This window comes from Lepidochelys kempii, chromosome 9 (genome assembly GCF_965140285.1).
Source record: "Lepidochelys kempii isolate rLepKem1 chromosome 9, rLepKem1.hap1, whole genome shotgun sequence".
Lineage (NCBI taxonomy): Eukaryota > Metazoa > Chordata > Testudines > Cheloniidae > Lepidochelys > Lepidochelys kempii.
In genome coordinates, this window is record NC_136388.1 from 35151625 (window position 1) to 35177328 (window position 25704).

The 25704-nt window shown below is 41.2% G+C and overlaps 1 protein-coding gene across 6 annotated transcripts in view; it reads right to left on the reverse strand.

Annotated features, from left to right (window-relative positions):
• The window catches only part of RHBDD1 (rhomboid domain containing 1), an 88695-nt gene extending 63432 nt beyond the window's left edge, over positions 1–25263 (reverse strand). The window contains exons 1-5 of one of the 6 annotated variants that reach the window (XM_073359896.2): positions 25037–25249; positions 19586–19747; positions 16507–16636; positions 4128–4646; positions 3075–3207 (exon numbers count right to left, since the gene is read on the reverse strand). In XM_073359896.2, the coding sequence (XP_073215997.1) occupies positions 3075–3207; positions 4128–4560 (566 nt within the window). In that variant the 5' untranslated portion in view covers positions 4561–4646; positions 16507–16636; positions 19586–19747; positions 25037–25249. Of the gene's footprint in view, positions 1–3074; positions 3208–4127; positions 4647–16506; positions 16637–19585; positions 20528–24630; positions 24962–24991 lie in introns of those variants that run through there. The other 5 variants (XM_073359895.2, XM_073359898.2, XM_073359894.2 and 2 more) reach the window with 5 other exon arrangements.
• Between the last annotated feature and the right edge of the window lie 441 nt (positions 25264–25704).

Below are 25704 nucleotides of genomic sequence, written 5' to 3' on the forward strand. Positions count from 1 at the left end.
AAAAGTATCTGTTCTGGCTCGTCTCCTTTTCAACATATATACCTACAACCTACCAACAACTAAGGCCAATAAGTACATGTACGCAGATGACTTATGTCTTGCGGACGTTGGTAATTATCTACAGGATATAGATGGGTCACTCGCCCAGGACATTAATTCTCTGTCCGTTTACCTTTATCAGTGGAATCTTAGATTAAGTGAGTCTAAGATGATAGCCACAACCTTCCATCTGAACAATCACCTGGCCAATCAACTCCTGACCGCCTGTGTTGAGGACAGTCCACCCCATTTCCAGCCAGTTGCCACTTATTTAGGAAACAATCTGGACCACAGTCTAACACACCAATCTCATCTAGGACACTTAAAGAAAAAGATCACCTCCCATACTGCCAAAATCCAGGATCCTCCTCGGAAGTAGAGGCAAAATGTTCTACAAACCTCAGTCCTGGTGCTGATATTCACTCCAGCAAAATATTTTGCAGCAGTTTGGGGAAGAAGTAGTCATGTGAGTCTTGTTTATTCAGAGCAGAACACAACCACCCATATCATTAGTGGTTGCCTTAGCCACACATTAACATTAACTTTGTATTTGTTGACTCAGATAGCTCCCCAAAAGTGAAGACAAGATAACGTCACCCTAAAACAGTATGGAGGGCTATGACACATTAAAGCAACCTGCTGCACACAAGGCTGACAATGATTCCAATAGGTGCAAATAAGCAATACATAATTCCATAAGAAGATCTGCTTGCCTCCAGGAGAAAACACCTACACCTGCAGTGATTACGACTGATTTCATTACATCCTTTTGCAATAGCTGTTCATCACTCATGTCTAACGCTGCCAAAGCTCAGCTGAACAATGGTATATCAGAGCCAACAGCTGTGTGACAGACTGGCAGCAACTCTGGGATAGAGAGACAGGCATGCTGACTAATTTCAGAAGGCCTTATTTAGATACAACAATTTGTGATCTGGGATGCAGATCCTAGACTAGGCTTAACAATCTGTGGCCTGGAACAGCCAGAATGGCTACCACAACACAGAAATTTGGCTTAATCCAGGCTCCACAATGTGACTACCAAACAGCAAAGCAGATGGTCAAAAATGTGGTAGAGGAGCGCACCATTAGAAGACAGAAGGGTAAATTGTAATGCCTTGCTACCCTCAGTGATGCAGCAGTTAGATGGCTGAACAAACTAGACATTCACTTAAGATGCATACGAAAGAAGTAGGAAGGTTTTTGCAATAATGTCAAAGAAGTTATAGTAGTTTTACAATTTAATCAGCACACAACTACATTCACTGACAGTAAAATTGTGCCAGGAGACATCCCATCCATCCGCCACCTTAAAAGCATGGAAGAAAGAAATTAAGGAGGAAAATCTGTGCATTCTTTTCCATCTTCATATTGCATACTCCACAAATAACACATTATAGTGCCCCATAAGACTTTCAATTCAATCTCCAAGATACCCAAAAACCAATCCGTATCCCAATTTCAAATGTGCAATTTAAAGCAAAACCTTAACAGTCATCTCATATGCTTTTATATCAATTATATCAATAAATTAGCATATATGATTTCCACAAATACCATGGATTCAGGAAGTTATTCTGCCTTAACACTTCTGGAGTCACTGCTCAGGTTTTGCATTAGAATACAAGTTTGATGATTCATGATTGTGATGATTGACATTATGATTTACACATATTTTTAAGTAAAAAACTGTTTTAAAGTGGTCTTTTCATAGTGTGAATCACATGCAAACATACCATTCCCCCACACAGATCAGCAGCAAGGTTTGAAACCCCTGACGTTCAAGAGTGTTAAATTAGACCCTTACTATTTGAGCTACAGGAGTAATTGCAAGTCCCTTTCCAGATCAGCCACTGGAGAAGGACTTGACAAACATTCAGAGTGGGTAACACAACTATTTTATTATTCAGCAGCAGAATACTGGTAATCAGGAACCTAGATTCTATCCTAGACTCTGGTAGAGGAGTGTGAGTAATATAGTGGTTAGAAATAGTACAGTAGTTTAGACACACTGAAATGTAGTATAGTGCAATTATAAAATTTGTGTTGGTCATGTTAGAAAGCTTGACTCTATGCCTGCAATGACCTTGCACAAGCTCTCTGCCAATTTAGTGAAAAATTGTGGGTGAGTGGGTGTAGGAATGTTCAGTAGCTCTTCCCTGTCTCCTAGACTGGAGTTCATGACAGCAGTCAATAGTAAGGCTAGTAAATTGCACAGGAATTTAAACATCACTAAGAGTGGAGATTTAAATTCTCCGTCTCCTCCTTTCCAGCTCAGGGAACTTTTCCTAAGCTATACTACCATTTGATTAGGGAGTGTTTTTTTGTGTGTCTCATGTTTTTTAACCACCCCCTGAAGCAGGTAAATGGTGTTCACAGACTGGTAAAAAAAATTAATATTTGGTGGGTTTATCATTTTCCATTATGGTTAAGAAGTTATAAAATATTCTATGCCCTAACACTGTTGATATATAACCAATTTTCTAGAAATTTGTAGAAAAGGAAGAAGAGGAAGATTCTAAACCAAAAGAGGGATAGGATGGGTTGGGAGGATTGATCATAGGGTAGAATAGAGTCATGTGGCCAGTGAGGTTGTGGTTTAATTGGTGTAGGGTTTGGGAGAAAATGGGATAAAAAGAGATAGATGGGGGAGAAGAGGGGACTGGCACTAGGAATGAACAGTAAAAAAGTGACAGATGGATAAATATTTGTTTTTGCCTGCCAAGCCTTTTCATGCAATATATCCCAGTTTTTCATTCTAACAGGATAAGTGAGTAGGAAAAGGAAGGGTAGTCCCTTCTTTTTCCCAACCAAAACACTTCGCAGTAACCCCCAGGAGCAAGGTGTCCCATTTTTTCCTCTTTGACAAGCACGATCAACCTACAAGGTGTGGAGGAGAGAGAGATGCAGATTCTACCTGCAACTCCTCTATTTATTTTGGGTACCAGATGTCATTGCTCATATGTCACAATGTATATATACCTAAATGGATCCAAAAAATTATGTGAGACCTGAGACTGATTTAATTAACTTACCCTGGGGAACATAAATGAATGGCCACAAGCTCCAGCCAACAAGCATATCTTCTCGATACATGAATTCCCATGATGTTGCTGGTCCCTCCTGGGTGATGATGATTGTTAAGGACTTTCAAAGCAAATAATACTCCTAAAAACAATAAAAAAATCACACCAAGAAAGAAATAGTTGACTTCAGATGATGTGAAAAACTCAACTGCAAAACAAACAAAAATGGCTGATAACATCTGGGGTGTTTTGAGGAATCCCTGAACTTGGGGCCAAGTATACTCAGCGCTGAGAAATGAAACTGGTCAAAAGCCAAAATAAATGACTGGGTCTGATTAGACAAAGATACTGCAGAATGTTAAATAACCAGGGCTGGTAGAAAAATCTGAGCAGCATCTGAGGACAGAAATTGAACCTTTGGTTAGAAAATAAGTAGGAAGAGTTCTAGAGATAAATGAGACACTGGCTTTTTGAATAAAGAGAGTGGAGTTTTTCCTCCACAGCCAGTATCTTTGAGGACTAATAATCTAAAAGCTAGTGGCATTCTCTGTCTGCCCTGTGCTGAAAGCACAAGAGCAGCAATCTTAAGATTACAAGTATTCGTAACAAAAACATTTTTCAGTATTTGCTGCTGACTTTGATTGTGCAGAAACTGTAAACTTAAATATATAATAGAAAAAGAAAACTATTCACTTTACAATAACTGTAATTCGACAAAACATGTTGGCCATATATATCCCACTCTTGGTGTGCATGTACTACATGCATTCAAGTTTGGAGTCTTTTGGCCAGCAGTGTAAGTTGAGGCTGGACCTCTGTTCTGTGAGTCCTCAAGCCTCCACCCAGAAAATCTAAATTCAAGTGCATGGGCACACACGCACCAAGAGTGAAAGATATACATATGTATGAACAAGCACTCAAAGAAGTAGTGATGGATATTACCTGTTCTAATCCATGTTCATCAGAAAAAATATTTCCATTTTCTATATTATAAAATTTTACTATACTGAACCTATAAATGTGCACTTCACTAAATTAACCTGTACCTCCTGAATGCCTTACCTGAAAAGCCTACGGCACAATTCATTTTGTATGAAGGGTCATTCAGAAGTCCTGCAAGTGCAAATTCCAACACCATGTACACAATGCCAATCAGCACTGAAAATACTGCAATTATATACCCAAACAATATGCTTCCAAGCTTATGTTCCAACTTTATCCCCTTCCAAAGCAAGGAGACCATGTTAAAATATAAATGCCAATCATCTGCATGGTGAACTGGCGCAAGCAGCAAACGTTGCCAGTCTTTCTGGTAATAACTTTGGTCTACACTGATACACACTTTCAGCAGTGGTTTCAGAGGCTTCAAAAAAAGAAAAACGTTCAGTGCTAGGGTCCCAAGTGTTACAGGTGGAATGTTTTCAAGCCCAAATTGAAATACTTGAGAAAGTAGCAAGATTAGTCCAACATCTACTCCTCTCTGTCTTCGCTGCATAATCACTTCTTATTCTGGGAAATTATAGGATTGTTCCAATTTCCAGTCTATTGTTGGAATCCAGAAATACACAAGTTTAGGAAATTCTGAAAGAAAAATAGATCTATATTAACTGACATACAATTATTTTATCAATAACTAATCAAACACACAAGGGGCATTTTCAAGCTCACTGGACGTTTTCTAAAAATACATGGAATATTCTGCAGAATTTTCTCAACTGTAACAGATACATACAGCACAGTTAAAGACAAAAATACAATTTACTTTAACGAAGTTCAAGCACACAAGTTGACCATAAATACAGGATGATGTTCTGCATCCTTGTGTAAGGTCTGAGTTAAAGGACTTTGCATAGTAGATTCATAAAGGCATGAAAAAGAGAAAGGAACCTGCGAGAACAGCTACACTTTGCATCTCACATCCCTATGTAGGGCTGTAGTTGATCTATGCTGTTCATGAATGTGCTAGCCATGTTTCCACCTCCACTCTGATCTACTCACAACTAACTTGTGACCCCAAACTGTCATGAAGGAGTTGGAAAGTTCCTCTCTATGGTCTCAACATTCTGGTATTCCATTTTTAGTTTTCCATGGCCCTAGAGGCAATCACAGTACTTGAGTCTCATTCTATCTGAAATCCTCTCACTATCTTTTCTTTCTAAATTTTACAGATATTCAAGAAACACTAAGAATGGTAATCTAAATGACTATAAAGAAAAGGAGTACTTGTGGCACCTTAGAGACTAACCAATTTATTTGAGCATAAGCTTTCGTGAGCTACAGCTCACTCAAATAAATTGGTTAGTCGCTAAGGTGCCACAAGTACTCCTTTTCTTTTTGCGAATACAGACTAACACGGCTATTACTCTGAAAACTAAATGACTATGTCAGGTTGCAATATAAAAAAAAATCTGCTCATATAGTTAAGTGGTTCCACATAAGAACTTACTTTAAAAACTGAGACTATTAATGTAGTTCTTGGAAAAACCTTGTAGGGTGGTGAAAATACATACTTCTTTAAGCTATAGCAGAAATGAGCCGGGGTGAAAGTAACATTCAACACTTACTGGTACGGTGGCCAACTCAGCCCCTGGAAGGGGCAGGGCCTTGGACGGAAGGGGTGGGGCTCAGTGTCCCCCAGCCTGCCCAGCTGCACTGCCTGGCCTGCAGCACCCGGGCCTCCAGCAGCGATTTAAAGGGCCCAGGGCTCTAGCCGCAGCCCTGGGCCCTTTTAAAACACCGGCCCCAGGGCAGCTGCTCCTCCCCGGCCGCGGCAGCGGCCTGGGAGGGTAGAAGGGGCAACGATGTTAAAGCACTGCTGCAGCAGCGCTTTAAGCAGGGTCCTTTGCCACAGCAGCACTTTAATGTCGTCAGCTGAGTATGGGCTGGTACCGGCGGCCACTTTTTACTGGTATGCCATACTGGCTTACTTTCACCCCTGAAATGAGCATAAAAGAACAGTAGTACAAACTAGAAATAAAAATTCCACATAAGTATACTCAATGGGAGAGATTCTTGCTCCCTCTCTTCCCCATCAAGTAAAATGATTTAAGAAACGTAAAAAGCTCCAAGAGCCCTGGGTGTGTCTGGGGGCAAAGAAGGAGGAGAATTCTTCAAGCACAGGAAACTGAGGAAGACAGTCACAGGCTGTCCTTTGAGGACTGTTGTAAGTCCTGGTGTACGTGTAGCGTTGCAGAGACTCTGGAAAGCAGAGCTGCCTATAGGCAGGTGGGGACGGGCTGTTACAATTCTGACAACTCCTCACGGCTTTCTAAATTACACCGGGGGGCACCCCAGAATCAAAAGGGCACGTGTATGGTTTAAAGTCATCCTTTTCCCCCACCTCCTGGGGTGTGTGTTCTGTACAGCACCTCTAAGAGATGCAGCACAGAATTGCACCCAGTATATGTATTAATCTACAGAACCAGGAACAAAGATCAAATTCATCACAGTCAACCTCATCTTTCAAAATTACACCATGAAATCATTTCCATGCTTTCCAAAGTTCTTACCTCAACATAACAATACTCAAGACATTTTCCAGATAAAAACCATTATTTTAAAAAAATGAATATTTATATATGATATAAAAGTAGCAGTGGCTTATTTTGGTTTAGCTTAAGTCTGTATTTCACAGCTCTGCATTATTAGAATTGCGAGCCTTATAAACCATTGCAATGGGGAAGAATTCCAGCTTCCTAATGGGACCCAGCACTTGCTAATATTCTTGGAATTGCCAGAGATAAGCCCTGTTTTAAATGTAATATTTTTATTTTCAAAGAAGTTATCTGAGGTAATTTGAGAGTTTATGGCTCCCTCTCTGCTCTCTACATATTTGGATTCATGATGTAGTGACCTCACGCAATAACCACAGTATTATCATTAAAGCATTTTAGTGTTTGTGGTTCTAGATTAGACATTTTACAAGACATATTAAACGTTTTCCCCCTCATGGAATTACTAAATGGAAGAGCTAAAGCTGTTTCAGTTTTTTAACCATCCATTTCTTATCTCAATATGTTTGGATTTCTCTTAAATGCAATCTCAACTTTGAATTTCCTGGGTATATAACACTTAGGCCTAGAGAGAAGTACAATTTTACTTTTTTTTTTAAAACACGTAAGTTACTAATACATACTCTCACCTTTGCATATATTTTTGCCTGGGATTTACTGAATAGTTTTAAATTATTAAAACATCATACATGAACACAATACAAGAAACCCAAAGAGAAAGAAACCACTCACTAATTTCTAACAATCTGAAGATATGTAGTATGAACCTTAATAAAAAAAAAAAAGTTTAACTTTTACAGGCAGATTCACTTACACTACAGCAGGCAGATTCTACCAGACAGTTAAGCTTGGTTTACATCACAAAAGGAGCTTAAAGCAATCAAAGTGTATTCGGTGAACCAGGCCCTTGTTTTGCAATTGACTTATTGGTTTAGATTAAATGGCTGTGTTAGTGTCATTACATGAAAGAGACACAGGGAGAACCCAGTCCCTGGATCCCAATGTCCATGTGCTTTACGGGCTCCCCCTGTATTTCTACTTAAGTTCCCCTGGCAGTGCTGCCTAAGTGTGCAGTGGAACTGAGGTAGCAGCACTATGGAGAGTCTCTCAAGCACTGATGCTCTAGCTAGCATGCAGTGAAAAAAAAATTATATATAAAAAAAATCTTTAAACAGTCAATAAACCAATGAGAACTTTTGACACAGGCCCAATCTCCCTCTACTACTGAGTCACTGAAACCAACAGAACCATTGCATGCAAAATAGCTGCAGAAAAATTATAGGGATTAGTTAGTTACTTGAGGCATCACAATGGCTCATTTAATAGAGTTACCTGAGATATGACCTGAGCTTGCCTGTAGCCTGTACTAGATGCAATCATCAATAATTTGACTTAATTGCAAACTAATTACTTCAAATATAGTCTATGAACAAGACTTCAGTTAACTACATGAGAAATTTGAAGTGTCTGCATTATTCCCCTGACAATGTCATTCAGGACAGTGAAGTACCCTTACTTATGCTGGCAAAAAGTCCACAAAGACCCAGATCAATAATGTCACAGTAACACATGCACCTGCTCCTCTGTCCCCTTTCTGGTGTCTCTGAGTGCACTTCCCTCAGGTGTTATGCCTTGTACCTTTACCTCTCCGGAGGTGGAACTCTGCGATTCTACTTTTAGACTAGGCCATGGGCTGCAGTACCCTATGTATCAATTGAGCTTATCCAGGAGGTCTGATGGGTTTCAGCACCTGGAATTTTTCTCTTTGGGAATCTGTGACTAGTGGTGGATATAGTGACCAAACAATCTTTTTAAACCCAAAATATTGTTTACTTTAACAGTAGGCACAAAGCAGAAGACATAAAAGGCTTTCAAAACAACACCACAATATATAAACACTCTTACCTAAAGTCTTACTATCCCCAATGGTAACCCACGCAGCCCTGACTTCTTCAGACATCCCTAAGGGGTGCCTGTGTGTCAGTCTAGTTCCTGTTGAACTCCTCTCTGAACAGTCAACCCCTTTTGAGACAGAGTACCTTTTTAAAACTACTATATTTCTTTTGATCTTCAGGTTCTCAGACCATGGTCCAGGTCATCAAAACCAGTTTTGCAAATTGGCTGGAGTAAGGACTTAGAATCTTAAGAGTTAATAGTTTGGGCAAAGTGTCTTAAATGTAATTAAGTGTTAGCTGAGAAGTGGCTTATCTTGAGCCATTCTTCTTCCCTTCCTGCTTGTTCTCCTTACAGTTCCCCTTAAAGTAAACCAATATATTCATACAGTTAACACACTCAATTACCAGGTCAATACATACTACTCATAATTTATTACAGAGCATGTCCCTCACAGATGTTTACAGTAATTTCTCCAAGAACATAATATAAGAACAGCCATACTGGGTAAGACCAAAGGTCTATCTAGCCCAGTATCCTGTCTTCCGACAGTTGCCAATGCCAGGTGTCCCAGAGGGAATGAACACAACAGGTAATCATCGAGTGATCCATCTCCTGTCGCCCATTCCACGCTTCTCGCAAATAGAGGTTAGGGACACCATTGATGGACCTATCCCCCATGAATTTATCTAGTTCTTTTTTTAATCCTGTTATAGTCTTGGCCTTCACAACATCCTCTGACAAGGAGTTCCACAGGTTGACTGTGTGTTGTGTGAAGAAATACTTCCTTTTGTTTGTTTTAAACCTGCTGCCTATTAATTTCATTTGGTGACCCCTAGTTCTTGCATTATGACAAGGAGCAAATGACACTTCCTTATTACTTTCTCCACAACAGTATTAATTTTATAGACCTCAATCATATCCCCCCTTGGTCATCTCTTTTCCAAGATGAAAAGTCCCAGTCTTATTAATCTCTCCTCATATGGAAGCTGTTCCATACCCCTAATAATTTTTGTTGCCCTTTTCTGAACCTTTTCCAATACATCTTTTTTTGAAATGGGGAGGCTACATCTGCACACAGTACCATAGATTTATACAGAGGCAATATGATACTTTCTGTCCTCTTATCTGTCCCTTTCTTAATGATTCCAAATGTTCTGTTCACTTTTTTGACTGCCACTGCACATTGAACGGATGTTTTCAGAGAACTATCCACAACGACTCCAAGATCTCTTTCTTGAGCGATAACAGCCAATTTAGATCCCATCATTTTATACATATAGTTGGGATTATGTTTTCCAACGTGCATTACTTTGCATTTATCAACGTTTAATCTGATCTGCTATTTTGTTGCCAAGTCACACAGTTTTGAGAGATCCTTTTGTAGCTCTTCGCAGTCTACCTGGGATTTAACTATCTTGAGTAGTTTTGTATCATCTGAAAATTCTGCCATCTCACCCCTTTTTCCAGTTTATTTACGAATATGTTGAATAGGACTGGGCCCAGAACAGACCCATGGGGACACCACTATTTACTTCTCTCCATTCTGATAACTGACCTTTTGTTCCTACCCTTTGTTTCCTATCTTTTAACCAGTTACCAATTCATGAGAGGACCTTCCCTCTTATCCCATGACCGCTTACTTTGCTTCAGAGCCTTTGGTGAGGGACCTTGTCAAAGGCTTTCTGAATATCTGAGTACACTATAGCCACTGGATCCCCCTTGTCCACATGGTTGTTGATCCCCTCAAAGAATTCTAGTAGATTGGTGAGACATGATTTCCCTTTACAAAAAACATGTTGACTCTTCCCCAAAATATTATTTTAATCTATGCGTCTGACAATTTTGTTCTTTAGTATAGTTTCAACCTGTTTGCCTGGTACTGAAGTCAGACTTACCAGCCTATAATTGCCGGGATCACCTCTGGAGCCCTTTTTAAAAATTGGCGTCACATTAGCTATCCTCAAGTCATTTGGTACAGAAGTGGATTTAAATGATAGGATACAAACTACAGTTAATAGTTCTGATATTTTTCACATTTGAGTTCCTTCAGAACTCTTGAGTGAATGTCATCTGGTCCTGGTGACTTATTACTGGTTAGCTTGTCAATTTGTTCCAAAACCTCCTCTAACACCACCTCAATCTGGGATAGTTCCTCAGATTTGTCACCTAAAAAGAATGGCTTAGGTTTGGGAATTTCTCTCAAATCCTCAGCCGTGAAGACTGATGCAAAGAATTCATTTAATTTCTCTACAATGACCTTATTGTCCTTGAGTGCTCCTTTAGCACTTCAATCATCACTGGTTGTTTAGCTGGTTTCCTGCTTCTGATGTACTTAAAAATTTTTTGCTCTTACTTTTTGAGTCTTTGGCTAAATGTTATTCAAATTCTTTTTTGGCCTTCCTAATTATATTTTTACACTTCATTTGCCAGAGTTTATGCTCCTTTCTATTTTCCTCACTAGGATTTAATTTCCACTTTTGAAACAATGCCTTTTTGTCTCTCAGTACTTCTTTTACTTTGTTGTTTAGCCATGGTGGCACTTTTTTGGTTCTCTTCCTGTGTTTTTTAATTTGGGGTATACATTAAAGTTGAGCCTCTATTATGGTATCTTTAAAAAAAGTTTCCATGCAGCTTGCAGGCATTTCACTTTTGGCACTGTACCTTCTAAGGATTCAGAAACTGTAGCAATTTTAATTGAAAGTTTTCAAAATTCATGAGTTGAATTACATAGAGCTAGCAAGATGCTCCAATCTTTCAACCAGCATACTGGTGGAGTCTTTCGTTTTGGTGAGTCTCATTCTGCAAAAACTGTGGCAACCGAAAACCTGTTGGTACACCCTTTTGAAGAAGGTGAGCTCAAACACAATTTCAATGACACAGCTAAAACCGATAAAGAAAACCATTGGCAAGGAGCCACTCCAGGACATCAGGGAACCAAAGGAAAAAGAGAACGTTAAAGGATACAGAAGCATAATACATACCAAAGCTGAACTCCACAATGGAGTTGGAGAAGCGTAACCTACCTAAGCTAGTGCAATTCAGAAGAAACTGAAATACCATGTTCTAAATGGCATCAGACCAACTGCCAATGTCATAAGAATGAGGCTCGTCTACCCACCTATGCCCTACAGAGCCATATATCTTTCAGCTAAAGTAGTTCAGCCCTGTCATAAGCCAGCCTCAGAACAAAGAGTAGAAATATAATAAAAACTGTATATTTACAGTAATGTATCTATCATAAGAGATACTGTCAACTGGATATAGTTAAAATCTTTTTTAAAAGTCAGAGTATTTTTCTGCTCCCCTGTTGATGATTAGAATGTGCTCTGAGCAGGCTCAAACCTTATCACTGGAACATCCTCAAGCTTGTTTCTCCTTCCCTTTCTCTCTTTGCACAATCCTACTTGCTACCCATTTTGGTTTTGTTTCCAGTTGCAACACCAAAGCTGTCAAACACCATCTTTTGCAGAGCCTGAAAAGGGGCTTGCACTTCAACAAAACAGTGAAACTGACTATATTCAAAGTATTACCAAATGCATAATATAAACAAGCTGAAAAATAAGAGAAAAAGAACTGGTTTTCCTTTCATCTGATAAAAAATTGAAAAATTCACACCCTGAGCAATACAGTTAAGCTGACCTAAACCCTGATTTAAATTTTTCCACTGACCTAGCTACTGCAGCTCGGGGACAGGCCTTTCCTACATCAATGGAAAACCCCCTTCCGTCGATGTAGAAAGCATGTACACCATGGATTCTCAACTTTTTTCTTTCTGAGGTCCCCCCCATGCTATAAAAACTCCAAAGCACACCTCTGCCACAGTAACTGATTTTCTGCATATAAAAGCCAGGGCCAGCGTTGGAGGTAGCAAGCAGGGCAATTGCCTGGGGCTCAATGCCACCTGGATCACTGTGAAGCTACAGTGCTCAAGCTTTAGCCCTGGGTGGTGGGTCCCCGGGCTTCAGCGCCATGTGATGAGGCTTCAGCTTTCTTTCCTGGGCCCCAGCAAGTCTAACACTGGCCCTGCTTGGCAGACCCCCTGAAACCTGCTCGCAGCTCCCCCAGAGGGCCCCGAACTGCTGGTTGAGAAACAATGGTCTACACCACACTATGGTAGACATGCTTAGTTACAGCAATCTAAACCTACTTTATTACTGAACGAAAGTATGAGGAGGAGGGGATTAACATATTTGCACACTGACTTCACATCTTTGGCTGATTCACCTTAACTTTCCTGAATGTTCCCATGTAAACAATCCCCAAAATTAACAAAGATGTATTTTGCAAGCAGCACCCTGAATGTTCAGAAGAGACAACGTGATACTCCTTCACCCACATGTAAGCTCAGAATCTGCATATGCTTCAGCACATCAGTTATTTTTTCCTTGAGTTCTTCACGGCCTGTAGGATGCCTAAGTTTTCAAGTTTTTCTAGCTCTGAAGTAGGTCTTAAAGAAGATCTGACCTGACCTCCCATGAAAATAGTAGCATAAATACTGCTGCTTAGAAATTTTATGAACAGGCGAATGGCCACACTGGATCAGACCAATAGTCCATCTAGCCCTGTATTCTGTGACAGATGCTTCAGAAGGAATGAACAGTACAGGGCAACTATCAAGTGATCCATCTCCTGTCATCCAGTCCCAGTTTCTAGCAGTCAAAGACTTAGACACAGCCAGAGCATAGGATTATGTCCCTGATCATTTTGGTTAACAGACATGGATGGACCTATCCTTCATGAACTTAACTAGTTCTTTTTCGAACCCAGTTATACTTTTGGCCTTATTCACTACTCAACCCTAATTCATTCCCTGAACACCGTCCACCTTGCGCCCTGAACATAGGGGGCATGTGGAAAATACAGGATGTGATCAGGTAATTAAAACTACATTAGAACCTCAGAGTTACAAACACCTCGGGAATGGAGGTTGTTCGTAACTCTGAAACGTTCGTAACTCTGAACATTATCGTTGTTCTTTCAAAAGTTTACAACTGAACACTGACTTAAAACAGCTTTGAAACTTTACCATGCAGAAGAAAAATGCTGCTTTCCCTTTATTTTTTAGTAGTTTATGTTTAACACAGTACTGTATTTGCTTTTTTATTTACTTATTTATTTATTTTGTCACTGCTGCTTGATTGTGTACTTCCGGTCCAAATGAGGTGTGCGGTTGACTGGTCAGTTCATAACTCTGAGGTTCTACTACATACCATAACACATATGCACAAGAGGGCCAAGTTAAGATTGCATGGTCAACCTAAATTCTGGCATTTGCAATCTTAATATTCTTTTAACACAGTATTGTTGTAGATAATTTCCAGGGGCTATGGTGTTAAAAAAAGGAAAAACAAATTATATTATATGTAATTGTAACAATCACCACCTCTACCATGCATCAGCACTGCAGCAAGAGACTTCTACTTCTTTTGTTACACCAATAACTAATTAGGTTGCAACAAGAGAAGGCTATTATTTCAGAGAGTGAATGGCTATTGAAACTATATGCTGGGTTTGGGGGCTGTTTGAGGAGAGCCCCTGCCCCACATAGCGTCCCCAGAGGGTGGGGAGGGAGCCACTGGGCCATCTGCTTGGTCTAGGGGGTGGAGCTGACAGAGGGAGTCCCAATGCAGTGTGTGCTGGTTATGCTGATTTTCTGGTGGGAGAGTGGGCCCGGCTCTTTAGAATGTTCAGTTATTTTTGCATGCAGCCAAAATTTTGTTGATAATACAAGCAACAGAAAGGAAAAGGGCAATTTTTAAAAGTTCATAATTCAACTAAACCTGAACAAAATTTCAAGGGGGGGGGGGGCGGTTCTTATCTGGCTCTACAGGGCTGTCTTCCTGTTGAATTTCAAAGACCTGTTGTAAATAACAGAGGTGTTAGAACTTTTCAACAAAACAGTAACAAAAAACTTTATGAAGAAAAGTGGGGGGTAGCCTAAATACAGCAATTGCAACCAGCTCCCCCAATAGCAATATATAAAGAAATGCATCAGAATTTTCAGTAAGAATGCTCTAGTTAATGCAATAGTGCAAAAGTTTTTGTTTCTTCTTAACTCAAGATCCTAAAACTAGAAAGAAAATTGTCTTTTATAATTACAATATATTTCTCATACAGTATAGTTACATTTCATTAAAATGTATGTAGCATGTGTATATTATCAAAACAATGTATTTCACTACTTATATTTAAAAAACAAATTTAAAATAATGTATTGGTATGAAATTGTCCTGTACATTATTGTATCCCTTATCAAATTTATTGAAAAAAAAATAGACTAACAGACTGATAGTTTTATACATACTATTCTATTTCTCCCCATCAATTTAAATGAAATACATTGTTTATTTTTGAACATGTTTGGTTTCCCAAAAATTAAAATAAGAATTCTTACAAAAACAGAAGAAATCCCTGGGTCAAAAATAAAAAGCATAGTATAGAATTCTAAGAAATTCCTTATAGAACTCTAAGAGAGTAACCCAAAATATGACAACAAGAAACAGCATTACTTTAAGGTTCAAAATTCACTCATGAGCGTCACATTTAAATTACGAAAAAGAGAGTATAAAAAGTAAGTAACACAAAAAATATTTGGCACTGGTTAGTATACGACAAAGTAAAACACCTTAATAGTGCATGTGAAATGGTGGTTACCACCTCAGTGCCTCCTCATGGCCAAAGGTCATGCAGCAGCACCCTGCCTCTGTTTTTCTGACTCCTTCACTGGACACCAAAGAGCCACCTCACTCTCCCCTTATATCAGGGCGGATCAAAGTGCACACATTCTCCACCATATATAGGCTTGTCTGAATTCTATTTTAATTAATAACTGTCAGTAAATGTACATTTCAACTGACATACAACTCACACACACACACACAAAACCCACACATACACACCACCCACCCACCACAACTGGTAACAGTTAGCACACCTGCAGTGATAGTCTGCCTCCTTACAGTCATGGCCAGGGGTCTCAGCTCCACTGGGCTGGGCAACTGCAGCCTCCCCTATTATATCTTGTTCCCGTATCTTGAACTCCTTTGACATGTAGGGAGCCCCCTGCAGCCCCGCTGACAGCACTGCCCTAACCATACATCCCCCTTAACTTCCTACAACTGTAAAAATAAAAATAATCAAAATTAGAAAAAAATAAAAATCAAGCTCTTCCATGCCTAACCATATGTGGCACAGCATGACTTCTTCACAGATTAATAAGCACTTATTGCCATGCCCAGACACCTTTAAGTAGGTTTATTTGTCCAAACATAAGCACAGACAAAAACAGTTCCTCCACGGATCTTTTGTCCTAGGATTTCACGGCCTGCCCTCCCAGGGGTCTCCGATAATCCTGCTTCTTGTAGCTTCCCAGGCACAGCCAGGTCTCATTCTCTTTCTGGAACACCGGCCCCAGGGCTGTCCCGATTAGCACCTAGCCCCTTATTCCAGAGACTCACCCCTATAGTTAGCTCCCCTCCTCTGAGTTCCTCTTCCCAGGCATATCCTGCGCCAATCACTCTTTTTCTCTTCCCGCCCTCCAACAGGCCTTTATAGCCACAGGTGTAGTCCTACCCCCTTAATTGGCTGAACTGGGCTCACCTGCTCTGACACAGGGGAACTGGACCTGGTCTACTCAAGGGACCAGCTACCCTGTGACAGTGCCTTCGTTTCCAAAGAATTTTTCCTTCCCCCTGAAAATACACAAGACACAGGAGTGCTCACTTTCACAGCAATATCTCTGGCTGAGAACAAAGATTTCTCAGCTATTGCAGAGAAAAGGATGCAGAATAATCATTCCCTTCATTTCAGCACCTACAAAACAGCAGCTCATTTAGGCCCCAATTCAGAAAAGCATCCCTATTCAGTATGGCACTTAAGCATGTGCCTAGGGGGCTTGCATTAATTGGGGCAATACTTGGAAGCATTGTATTGCAATAAAATGGTTATTTCTCTTTCCGCCACATCTCTTACACTCTGTTTACTCCTTTCAAGGTATGTTCCCTTTAAATCTTCCTCTCATTCGAATTCTATACCTTTTATACATCAGCCCTTTATGTCTGGGACAGGTGCCTTCCTTTGTGTCAAAGACCCTTCCCCTCCTCCTTCAAAACACACTTCTTTCGTCTGACTTCACATCCCTAATGTCAATTTCATCATTCTTGCCTGTTCATAACAAAACAAAGAAATAAATACAGAACAGCAATTGCTTAAATTACCTGAATTCTCAATAAATTTTCCTCTTTACCACAGCATTCCATTTTGCCTACTTTATTCATCCTTGGTTCCTCTGGCTTTCATCACTTCTGATAATTATATTAATCCAAGGTCCTTACTATAATAATCACTGTAAGGTCCTTGAAAGCGTGGGCCCCTTACTGAATGAGGGAGGCAACCTAGTGACAGAGGATGTGGAAAAAGCTAATGTACTCAGTGCTTTTTTTGCCTCTGTCTTCACGAACAAGGTCAGACTGCTGCACTGGGCAGCACAGCATGGGGAGGAGGTGACCAGCCCTCTGTGGAGAAAGAAGTGGTTCGGGACTATTTAGAAAAGCTGGACGTGCACAAGTCCATGGGTCCGGATGCGCTGCAACCGGGAGCGCTACAGGAGTTGGCGAATGTGATTGCAGTGCCATTGGCCCTTATCTTTGAAAACTCATGGCGATAGGGGGAGGTCCCAGACAACTGGAAAAAGGCTTATGTAGTGCCCATCTTTAAGAAAGGGGAGGAGGAGGATCTGGGGAACTACAGGCCAGTCAACCTCACCTCAGTCCCTGGAAAAATCATGGAGCAGGTCCTCAAGGAATCAATTCTGAAGCACTTAGAGGACAGGAAAGTGATCAGGAACAGTCAGCATGGATTCACCAAGGACAAGTCATGCCTGACTAATCTAATTGCCTTCTATGACGAGATAACTGGCTCTGTGGATGAGGGGAAAGCGGTGGACGTGTTGTTCCTTGACGTAGCAAAGCTTTTGACACGGTATCCCACAGTATTCTTGCCAGCAAGTTAAAGAAGTATGGGCTGGATGAATGGACTACAAGGTGGATAGAAAGCTGGCTAGACTGTCAGGCTCAGTGGGTAGTGATCAATGGCTCCATGTCTAGTTGGCAGCTGGTATCAAGTGGAGTGCCTCAAGGGTCAGTCCTGGGGCCGGTTTAGTTCAATATCTTCATTAATGATCTGGAGCATGGTGTGGATTGCACCCTCAGCAAGTTTGCAGATGACACTAAACTGGGAGGAGAGGTAGATACGCTGGAGGGTAGGGATAGGATACAGAGGGACCTAGACAAATTAGAGGATTGGGCCAAAAGAAATCTGATGAGGTTCAGCAAGGACAAGTGCAGAGTCCTGCACTTAGGATGGAAGAATCCCATGCACCACTACAGACTAGGGACCAAATGGCCAGGCAGCAGTTCTGCAGAAAAGAACCTAGGGGTTACAGTGGACGAGATGCTGGATATGAGTCAACAGTGTGCCATTGTTGCCAAGAAGACCAATGGCATTTTGGGATGTATAAGTAGGGGCATTGCCAGCAGATCGAGGGACGTGATCGTTCTCCTCTATTCGACATTGGTGAGGCCTCATCTGGAGTACTGTGTCCAGTTTTGGGCCCCGCACTACAAGAAGGATGTGGAAAAATTGGAAAACGTCCAGTGGAGGGCCACAAAAATGATTAGGGGACTGGAACACATGATTTATGAGGAGAGGCTGAGGGAATTGGGATTGTTTAATCTGCGGAAGAGAAGAGAAGAGAAGAGAAGAGAAGAGAAGAGAAGAGAAGAGAAGAGAAGAGAAGAGAAGAGAAGAGAAGAGAAAAGAGAAGAATGAGCTGCTTTCAACTACCTGAAAGGGGGTTCCAAAGAGGATGGATCTAAACTGTTCTCAGTGGTAGCAGATGACAGAACAAGGAGTAATAGTCTCAAGTTGCAGTGAGGGAGGTTTAGATTAGATATTAGGAAAAACTTTTCACTAGGAGGGTGGTGAAACACTGGAATGCGTTACCTAGGGAGGTGGTGGAATCTCCTTCCTTTGAAATTTTTAAGGTCAGGCTTGACAAAGCCCTGGCTGGGATGATTTAGTTGGGGATTGGTCCTGCTTTGAGCAGGGGTTGGACTAGATGACCTCCTGAGGTCCCTTCCAACCCTGATATTCTATGATTCAGAAATTTTGCCTTTTTATCTTTTTAATTGTTTAACCAGTTAACTTTTTAAACGATATTTACATCCCTAACTACAACAGGTCCCAAATCTTACTGGGACCTCTGAACGCTATTATAATGTGAATAAATAATAGTAATGGTAATGTATCCTCAAAAATATGTCATCCAAGAAGCTTTATATTTGGCCCCTATAAGTGAAACACACAAGGAAGATAGCAAACAGTTTCTAGAGAGCTTTTTGGAATGCAATTCATTTAAAACACATAGTGCTTTCAACTGTCTGAAACATTCTTCCTTCAGCCTCTACTGTGTTTATGAAAAAGCTAATGAGACTTGAAACAATGGAGGACTTATTCTCTTTTTCTCTAATGATTTCCAAAACATGCCACCGCCTCCAAAATGTACACATTTTCAGAATAGGCTTGAACTGGATGTTTGTCTTTAACCTAGGCTGCCACGAGTCTGCATTTTTTTCACCTACTCAAGATAAATGTATGAACTAAACATTCCAGGAATTTGTTTTTGTTTGTTTGTTTTGCACTAATTCAGTGAAAAGCATTTAAGGATTTATTTTTAATTTGAATAGAACCCCTTCTGCTTCAGAAAAATTGTTTGGCAGCCATAGGATATTATACTGTGATTAACGGATTACCCTTATTAAATTGCCTGTTAGTAACATTCCTTAAAATATTTTTATAGATAACTACGAATTAATTCTGTTCCTGCTATGTTACTGACTTTCCCTAAAGCAGTAGAGTAGATGACACACCACATCAAAACCCCAGTTTCTGGAGAAAGGGCTGAGCTACAAATGTCTAACAACAAGGACTGGGACTCTGCTTAAGTGAAATACATTTTTAAGGAGGCAAAAACTCAACTCTTGCCTTGGGTCTACATTCTACAAATAAATAAATAGAGAAATAAGACATTGGTGGAGCATCCTTTCCCCTTACCATTCCCCAGGTTAGGTGTTGTAGCCAGGTGTTGTAGACAGTGCAGCCATATTTGAGGCTTTGAAACTGCTTCAGTAATTATGGGGGTGCGAGAACTTGAACCTTGGAAGAGCTGTCATCAATCTTCTCTCAAAAAGCTAAGGGTACTGCAGTAAGAGCAGCCTAGAGCCAAAGTTGATTTGTAATGAGAATTCCTAGTTAGAACACGTGAAATAACTATTTGTAATAAAATCAATGAACAAACAACCTTTGTAAAGTATTAGAGTTGTATCTACCTTAACAATGAAGCAGAATAGAAGCAGAAATTCTATGAAAAAAAAGGCTGGTGGTCTAATGAGGCAAATACTACTCTGGATGATTTATCCTGATTTATCAGGAAGATCTAATCATCTAGGATGCTAAATCTGCAGTATAAAACCAAGCATGTGTTTCAAAGAGTATGTCTACTCTACAGGAACGACACAATACAACGATGGCTATGGTAGTACAATCCCATAACACAAATGCAGCCTACACAAATGGAAGGGGTTTTCCTGTCGCAATAGGAACACCATCTTCCTGAATGACAATAGCTAGGTGAACAGAAATATTCTTCCATCAACCTAGCTGTGTCTACACTGGGGGTTAGGTCAGCATAGCTACATAGGTCAGGGATGTGGATTTTTCACACCTTGACCTAAATGTTAAGTGTAAAGAGGCCAAAGTAATAAGTTAGGCCACTTCCTTTAGCATTACCTTCAATACCTGGAAAATCATCCACTAATGAATTAGAAATGAGAATGCAAGTAGAGAAAACTGAACCAGCATGAAAAGCAGCTCAAAAATTTGAAATAGGGTAAATTCCATGTATATATTCAATGTGTATGCTTAATTTGAATGTAAACAGAAGGCCAAGCCACTAGCTATAAGTTTCACAGCTTACTGGAACCGGCAGTCAATTCCGTGGTTAATAACAAAAGACAAGGCTGTGACATCGTTATAGTTGTAATTAATTTACACAGAGTGACTTCTGGTTAATCAAATGGCTCTTTAAAGGATTTAATGATTTTTCATTTCTAAAGCAATACGAAGCTTTGTTAACTGAAGAAACAGTTTTTAATTTGTTATGAAAAGATATTTAAGGAATATGTTTCTAAAAAACACACACTTATAATACAGCCGCTACTATCTTGTTCACAAGAAACAAGACAGGCAGGAATGCCAACACAAAATTAATACAATTAGGTACAAACAACAAAGACTCTTTCCTAATAGCTTTGGCCCAAAATTTAGGTTTAATTTAAAAAAATTGAATAATAATGATAAATAATATATCTTATAAAATGTAGTGGAAATTTTGTAATTATATTTTAGAACATTTTCACAGTAGTTTATTTTAAACTTGCTTCTGCAAAGTATTTGAAACATACAAGTCCAGTTTCATTGTCCTAGAATATTTTAAAATAGCAAACAGAATACACTTTGAAAAAATAAGGCCATGTCTACACTGCAGACTTTACAACAGCACAGCTGCACCGCTGCAGCTGTAAAGTCTCTCCTGTAGCCACTCTATGCTGGCAGGAGAGCTCTCTCCCGCTGACATAATTAAACCACCCCTAAGGAGCGGCGGTATCTGTCAGCGGGAGAGCATCTCCAATTTTAAAAACACAAATTTTTATCCCTTAACTTTGATATCCTATACTTAAATTCACTGCATCCATATCTGACCAATGATTTAAAATCTATTTAGTGGTTATGAAAGTTACCTGCCTTAGCAAGCGATGTCTCATTAATCCACAGAACAGGTACACAACATACACACGGCCAACATAAGCTTTCTCAAAAGACTACATCAACATGATTCAGTCGTAGGCATGGTCCACACTACAGAGTTAGGTCGATGTAAGGCAGCTTACTTTGACCTAACTCTGTAAGCATCTATACTATAATGTAGCTCCTACCGATTTAAGTCACCCGCTACATCGACTTAGTAACTCCACCTCCACAAAAGGCATAGCTCTTCAGTCAATGTAGTTAGGGTGATGCAGTGTCAGCACAGACACTGCATTATTTACATCATCTGTTGGCTGTCAGCTAGACACACACAAACCCCTCCCTCCCTGCGCTGACTGCTCTGCCTCGAGGGCCCCCCGCCCCCATCGCTGCCCTACATTGACAGCCCCACATTGAGCTCACAGCTGGAGGCCCCCGCTGCCCCACACTGACAGGCCAAGCTGTCAGCCCTACACCGGGGCTTACACAGAAAAACAAGAAAAGTGAATAGCTTGCATCTCTTTAAAGTAATATCTCCTCTCTGACCACTTTTTGGTCAGACTGCCAGAATCACTTGCTCTCTAGATAACCTTTCTTTAGCTCTCCACGGGCACATATGGGGCTGGTCTACGTTAGGACAACCCAGTTACGCCCCTCAGGCATGTGAAAAATTCACAGCTCTGAAAGACATAGTTAAGCCAACCTACGTCATGGAATCCTTCTGTCAACTAGCTACTATCCTTGGGGAGGTGGATTTACTACAATGAGAGAACCCCTTCCATTGCTGTAGTGTCTACACGGCAGCTGTCCCGGTGTATCATTTCTAGTGTAGACAAACCCTTAGACCAGTTCTACACTTGAAGTTTTACCTACATAGCTATAACATAACATGTTACATTCTATTGGAAGAATGAGTAGAGATGAGAGGGAGTATTATTATGCTTGACGCAGTAATCAGGTCCATCAAACAGTTGTTTGATCTATAGACAACTGAAGACGTGCCTGAATCTGTGACTAATCAGGAGCTCTATGTCTCCTTCATTTTTGGTTTTCTCACTGCCCCCTAAAATCAGCTGGGTTCTGGCAATCGATGCCCTGAACATTCCCTGAAGTTTTAGAATCAGTTAGATGCCACGTCTACATACGTGTAGAAAGACAGAAAACTTAATCCTGGGATGAGAATATTAATCCCCTGTCCAGTTTTCCCGAATTTTCTGAAGACAAAGTAGCGCAACAGAGTTTGATAAATAGTTTCAGTATCCACTTCCCAAGAGGTGGTCCACTGAGAAAGAGAAAACCTGTAACAATGATTAATGGCCACTTTCCAAAGGTTTAGACAGGAGCATGTCTACAAACATGCTGGGTAGAGTTAGAGTGCTACCGTCCCACTAGAGTGGACAGAGTTATATTAGCATAAATGTGCTTATACCAGTATATCTTATTTGCATATAAAAAACAGAATAAACTATATCTGTATAAATTCATTTATATCAATATAACTGCATCTATACTGGGGGACTGTATAGTACAGTAGTATACCTTTTGTGTGTTGATAAGCCCTCAGACACCACCTTTTAGGGCTGTATCCAGTTTTGGTCAGACCTCTTACTGCTTGTCTTCACGCAAAAATCGTACCACTTTGCAACTATAGTAACTCCTTGCTTAACGTTGTAGTTATGTTCCTGAAAAATGCGACTTTAAGCAAAACGATGTTAAGCGAATCCAATTTCCCCATAAGAATTAATGTAAATGGGGGGGTTAGGCTCTAGGGAAATTTTTTCCACCAGACAAAAGGCTATATATATAAGAAATACTATATGGCATTTTATCTACTTCTTGTTTCTTTTTTTTCCCCTTCAATGCTATTAGACAGCCTGTTAAAAATATTAATTACATTTTAAAAATGAGACATCTGTCATAACTTGTGATGTAAAAATGTAGTATAAAAAAAACTTCCAGCTAAAATGTTTAAATAATTTGTAAACATTCTTGTACTTCACTGAGGTAGAACCCACTGTGGACACAATTTAGTAGCTACACAAACTGATGAATCCCATCACACAACAAGGACCTAAAACTCAAGGGCCAGTTTCTGTACCAAATTTTGGTAAAATATTTAGTATTTGAAGGCCCACACATAAAAGTCTCCTGCTTTCTTGTTTCATGTCCGCCACTGACTTGCTAAACAGTCTTGTACAAATTACAATCTCTCTTCCTCAGTTTCCCTATTAGTAAAATGGAGAAATAAAATAAAATAAATAAAAGGAATAAAATACAATCATGAGTGGTGTGAAGAAAGTAAATAACGAAGTGTTATTTACGCCTCATAACACAAGAACTAGGGGTCACCAAATGAAATTAATAGGCAGCAGATTTAAAACAAATAAAAAGTATTTTTCACACAACACATGACCTGTGGAACTTCTTGCTAGATGATGTGAAGGTCAAGACAATAACAGGAAAGAAGTTCAAACAAGAACTAGGTAAGTTCATGGAGCATAGATCGATCAATGGCTATTAGCCAGGATGAACAGGGATGGTGTCCCAAGCCTCTGTTTGCCAGAAGCTGGGACTGAGCGACAGGGATTGGATCACTTGATGATTACCTGTTCTGTTCATTCCTTCTGGGGCACCTGGCATTGGCCACTGTCGGAAGACAGGATACTGGGCAAGCTGGACCTGTGGTCTGACCCATTATGACCGTTCGTACATTCTTATACTTATCACCAATGGGTTTGAAACAGTAAAGCGCTATATAAATGAAGAGTTTTATCTTTGCTATGCAGACTGCCTACACTTCCACCAGATATGACATGTATAATTCCAGGGCACCAGACTACCTGTAATTCCAAAGCCATCAACATAGACTTAAAACATCAGTGCTACACTGCCATAATTAGGCTTGCAGCAGGATAATGATTTCAGAAGAGCTTTTATTAGAAGCCTATTTTCAAGTGCTTATAACTGGAGGAGCGGCAAAGAGTCCTGTGGCACCTTATAGACTAACAGACGTATTGGAGCATAAGCTTTTGTGGGTGAATACCCCCTTAGATGAGGATTGCCCATAGCTGCCTCCCTCCCCCACGCCGAGGAGCTCCTCTGGACTGCGGGGGAAGCCAGCTCGTTATCTCCGTCTGGAAGGTGCACTGGCATGCTGGGTTGGGAGGAGGTGCCAGGCGCGTAGCTAGTGCCAGGCTCTGTGGCAGCTCGCAGAACTGGGACCGAAAGCTTCAGGTGGGGCCCACGAGTGCAGAGGGAGCAGGCTTGGCTGGCTGCGGTCAGCCCCCAATTACCTGGGTCACAGCAGACCTTGGTCGCCCCACAGCACCAAGCGCGGAGCCTGGCCTAGCCCCTCCGGCCACAGGTTGTGCCAGGAGAGCAGGGCAGACACCCGCCCTGCTGCCAGTACTGGCTGGTACTGAGGAAGGGGGTATTCTGGGCCAAGAGATGGCCGTAAGCGGCGGCCAGTCCCCCGGCAACGGCCCCGAGTTCCCGCGGGGGAGGCGGCTGCCCTACTGAGATCCAGGAAGCAGCAGGCCTCCTCTCAGGGGGCCAAGGGAAGGGGGGCTCCGCGCGCAGTGGGCGAGAGTCGGGACTCAACGGGCGAAGGGTCACATCGGGGAACAGCCCCGAGCCCCCTCTCCCCACACTCACGTTCACCGCCGCGCGCAGCGCAACGCAACAGCGGCCCCGGCTCACCAGACTCAGCACGTGACCCTGACGCGGCTCAACGACAGGCAGCCGGACTCCCTACGACTCTCCCAATCCCGAACGCGCATGCGCAGCAGTGGGGTCGCGCCGTCTATGGGTGACGTCTGAGCTCCCACTTTCCCCCTGCTCGCGTGGAGTCCGGGCTGGTCTGACCGCTCATGAGGAGGGGGTGTTGGAGCGGGACGCGGGGGCGCGATCAGTGCGAGCGCGGGAGGGATCGCAAGAGGAGCAGCTCCGCCCTGAGGCGTTGGGAAGCAGCTGAACCTGCCACCGAGTCACCAGGAGACAGAACCTGCCAATAGGCTGGGTCAACAGAAGACCCCATCCAGCCGGTTACTGGCCAGCAAGAACAGAAGTAAACCACGTGTTACTGTAGGAAAAAATGCCTTTAGGGTGAGTTCTGTGTTGAAGACAAGTTCAAGGGACATACTTTTTAGCTCTAGTGTAGATGTGGGCCTGAAAACTACAAGGCTCCACTCACTGGGTCATTCATTTCTCCCTCATAGTTTGTTTGTTTCTATCGTACCTGCTCATCCACATCACAGATGTATGTATACACCAAGATCCTCCAGTCATTCTGTTCACAGTTGCAGTAACATAGCTCACCATGTTAAGGCAAGTTTAGCCTCAGGATATTGCCTTCCGGTAGCCAGTGT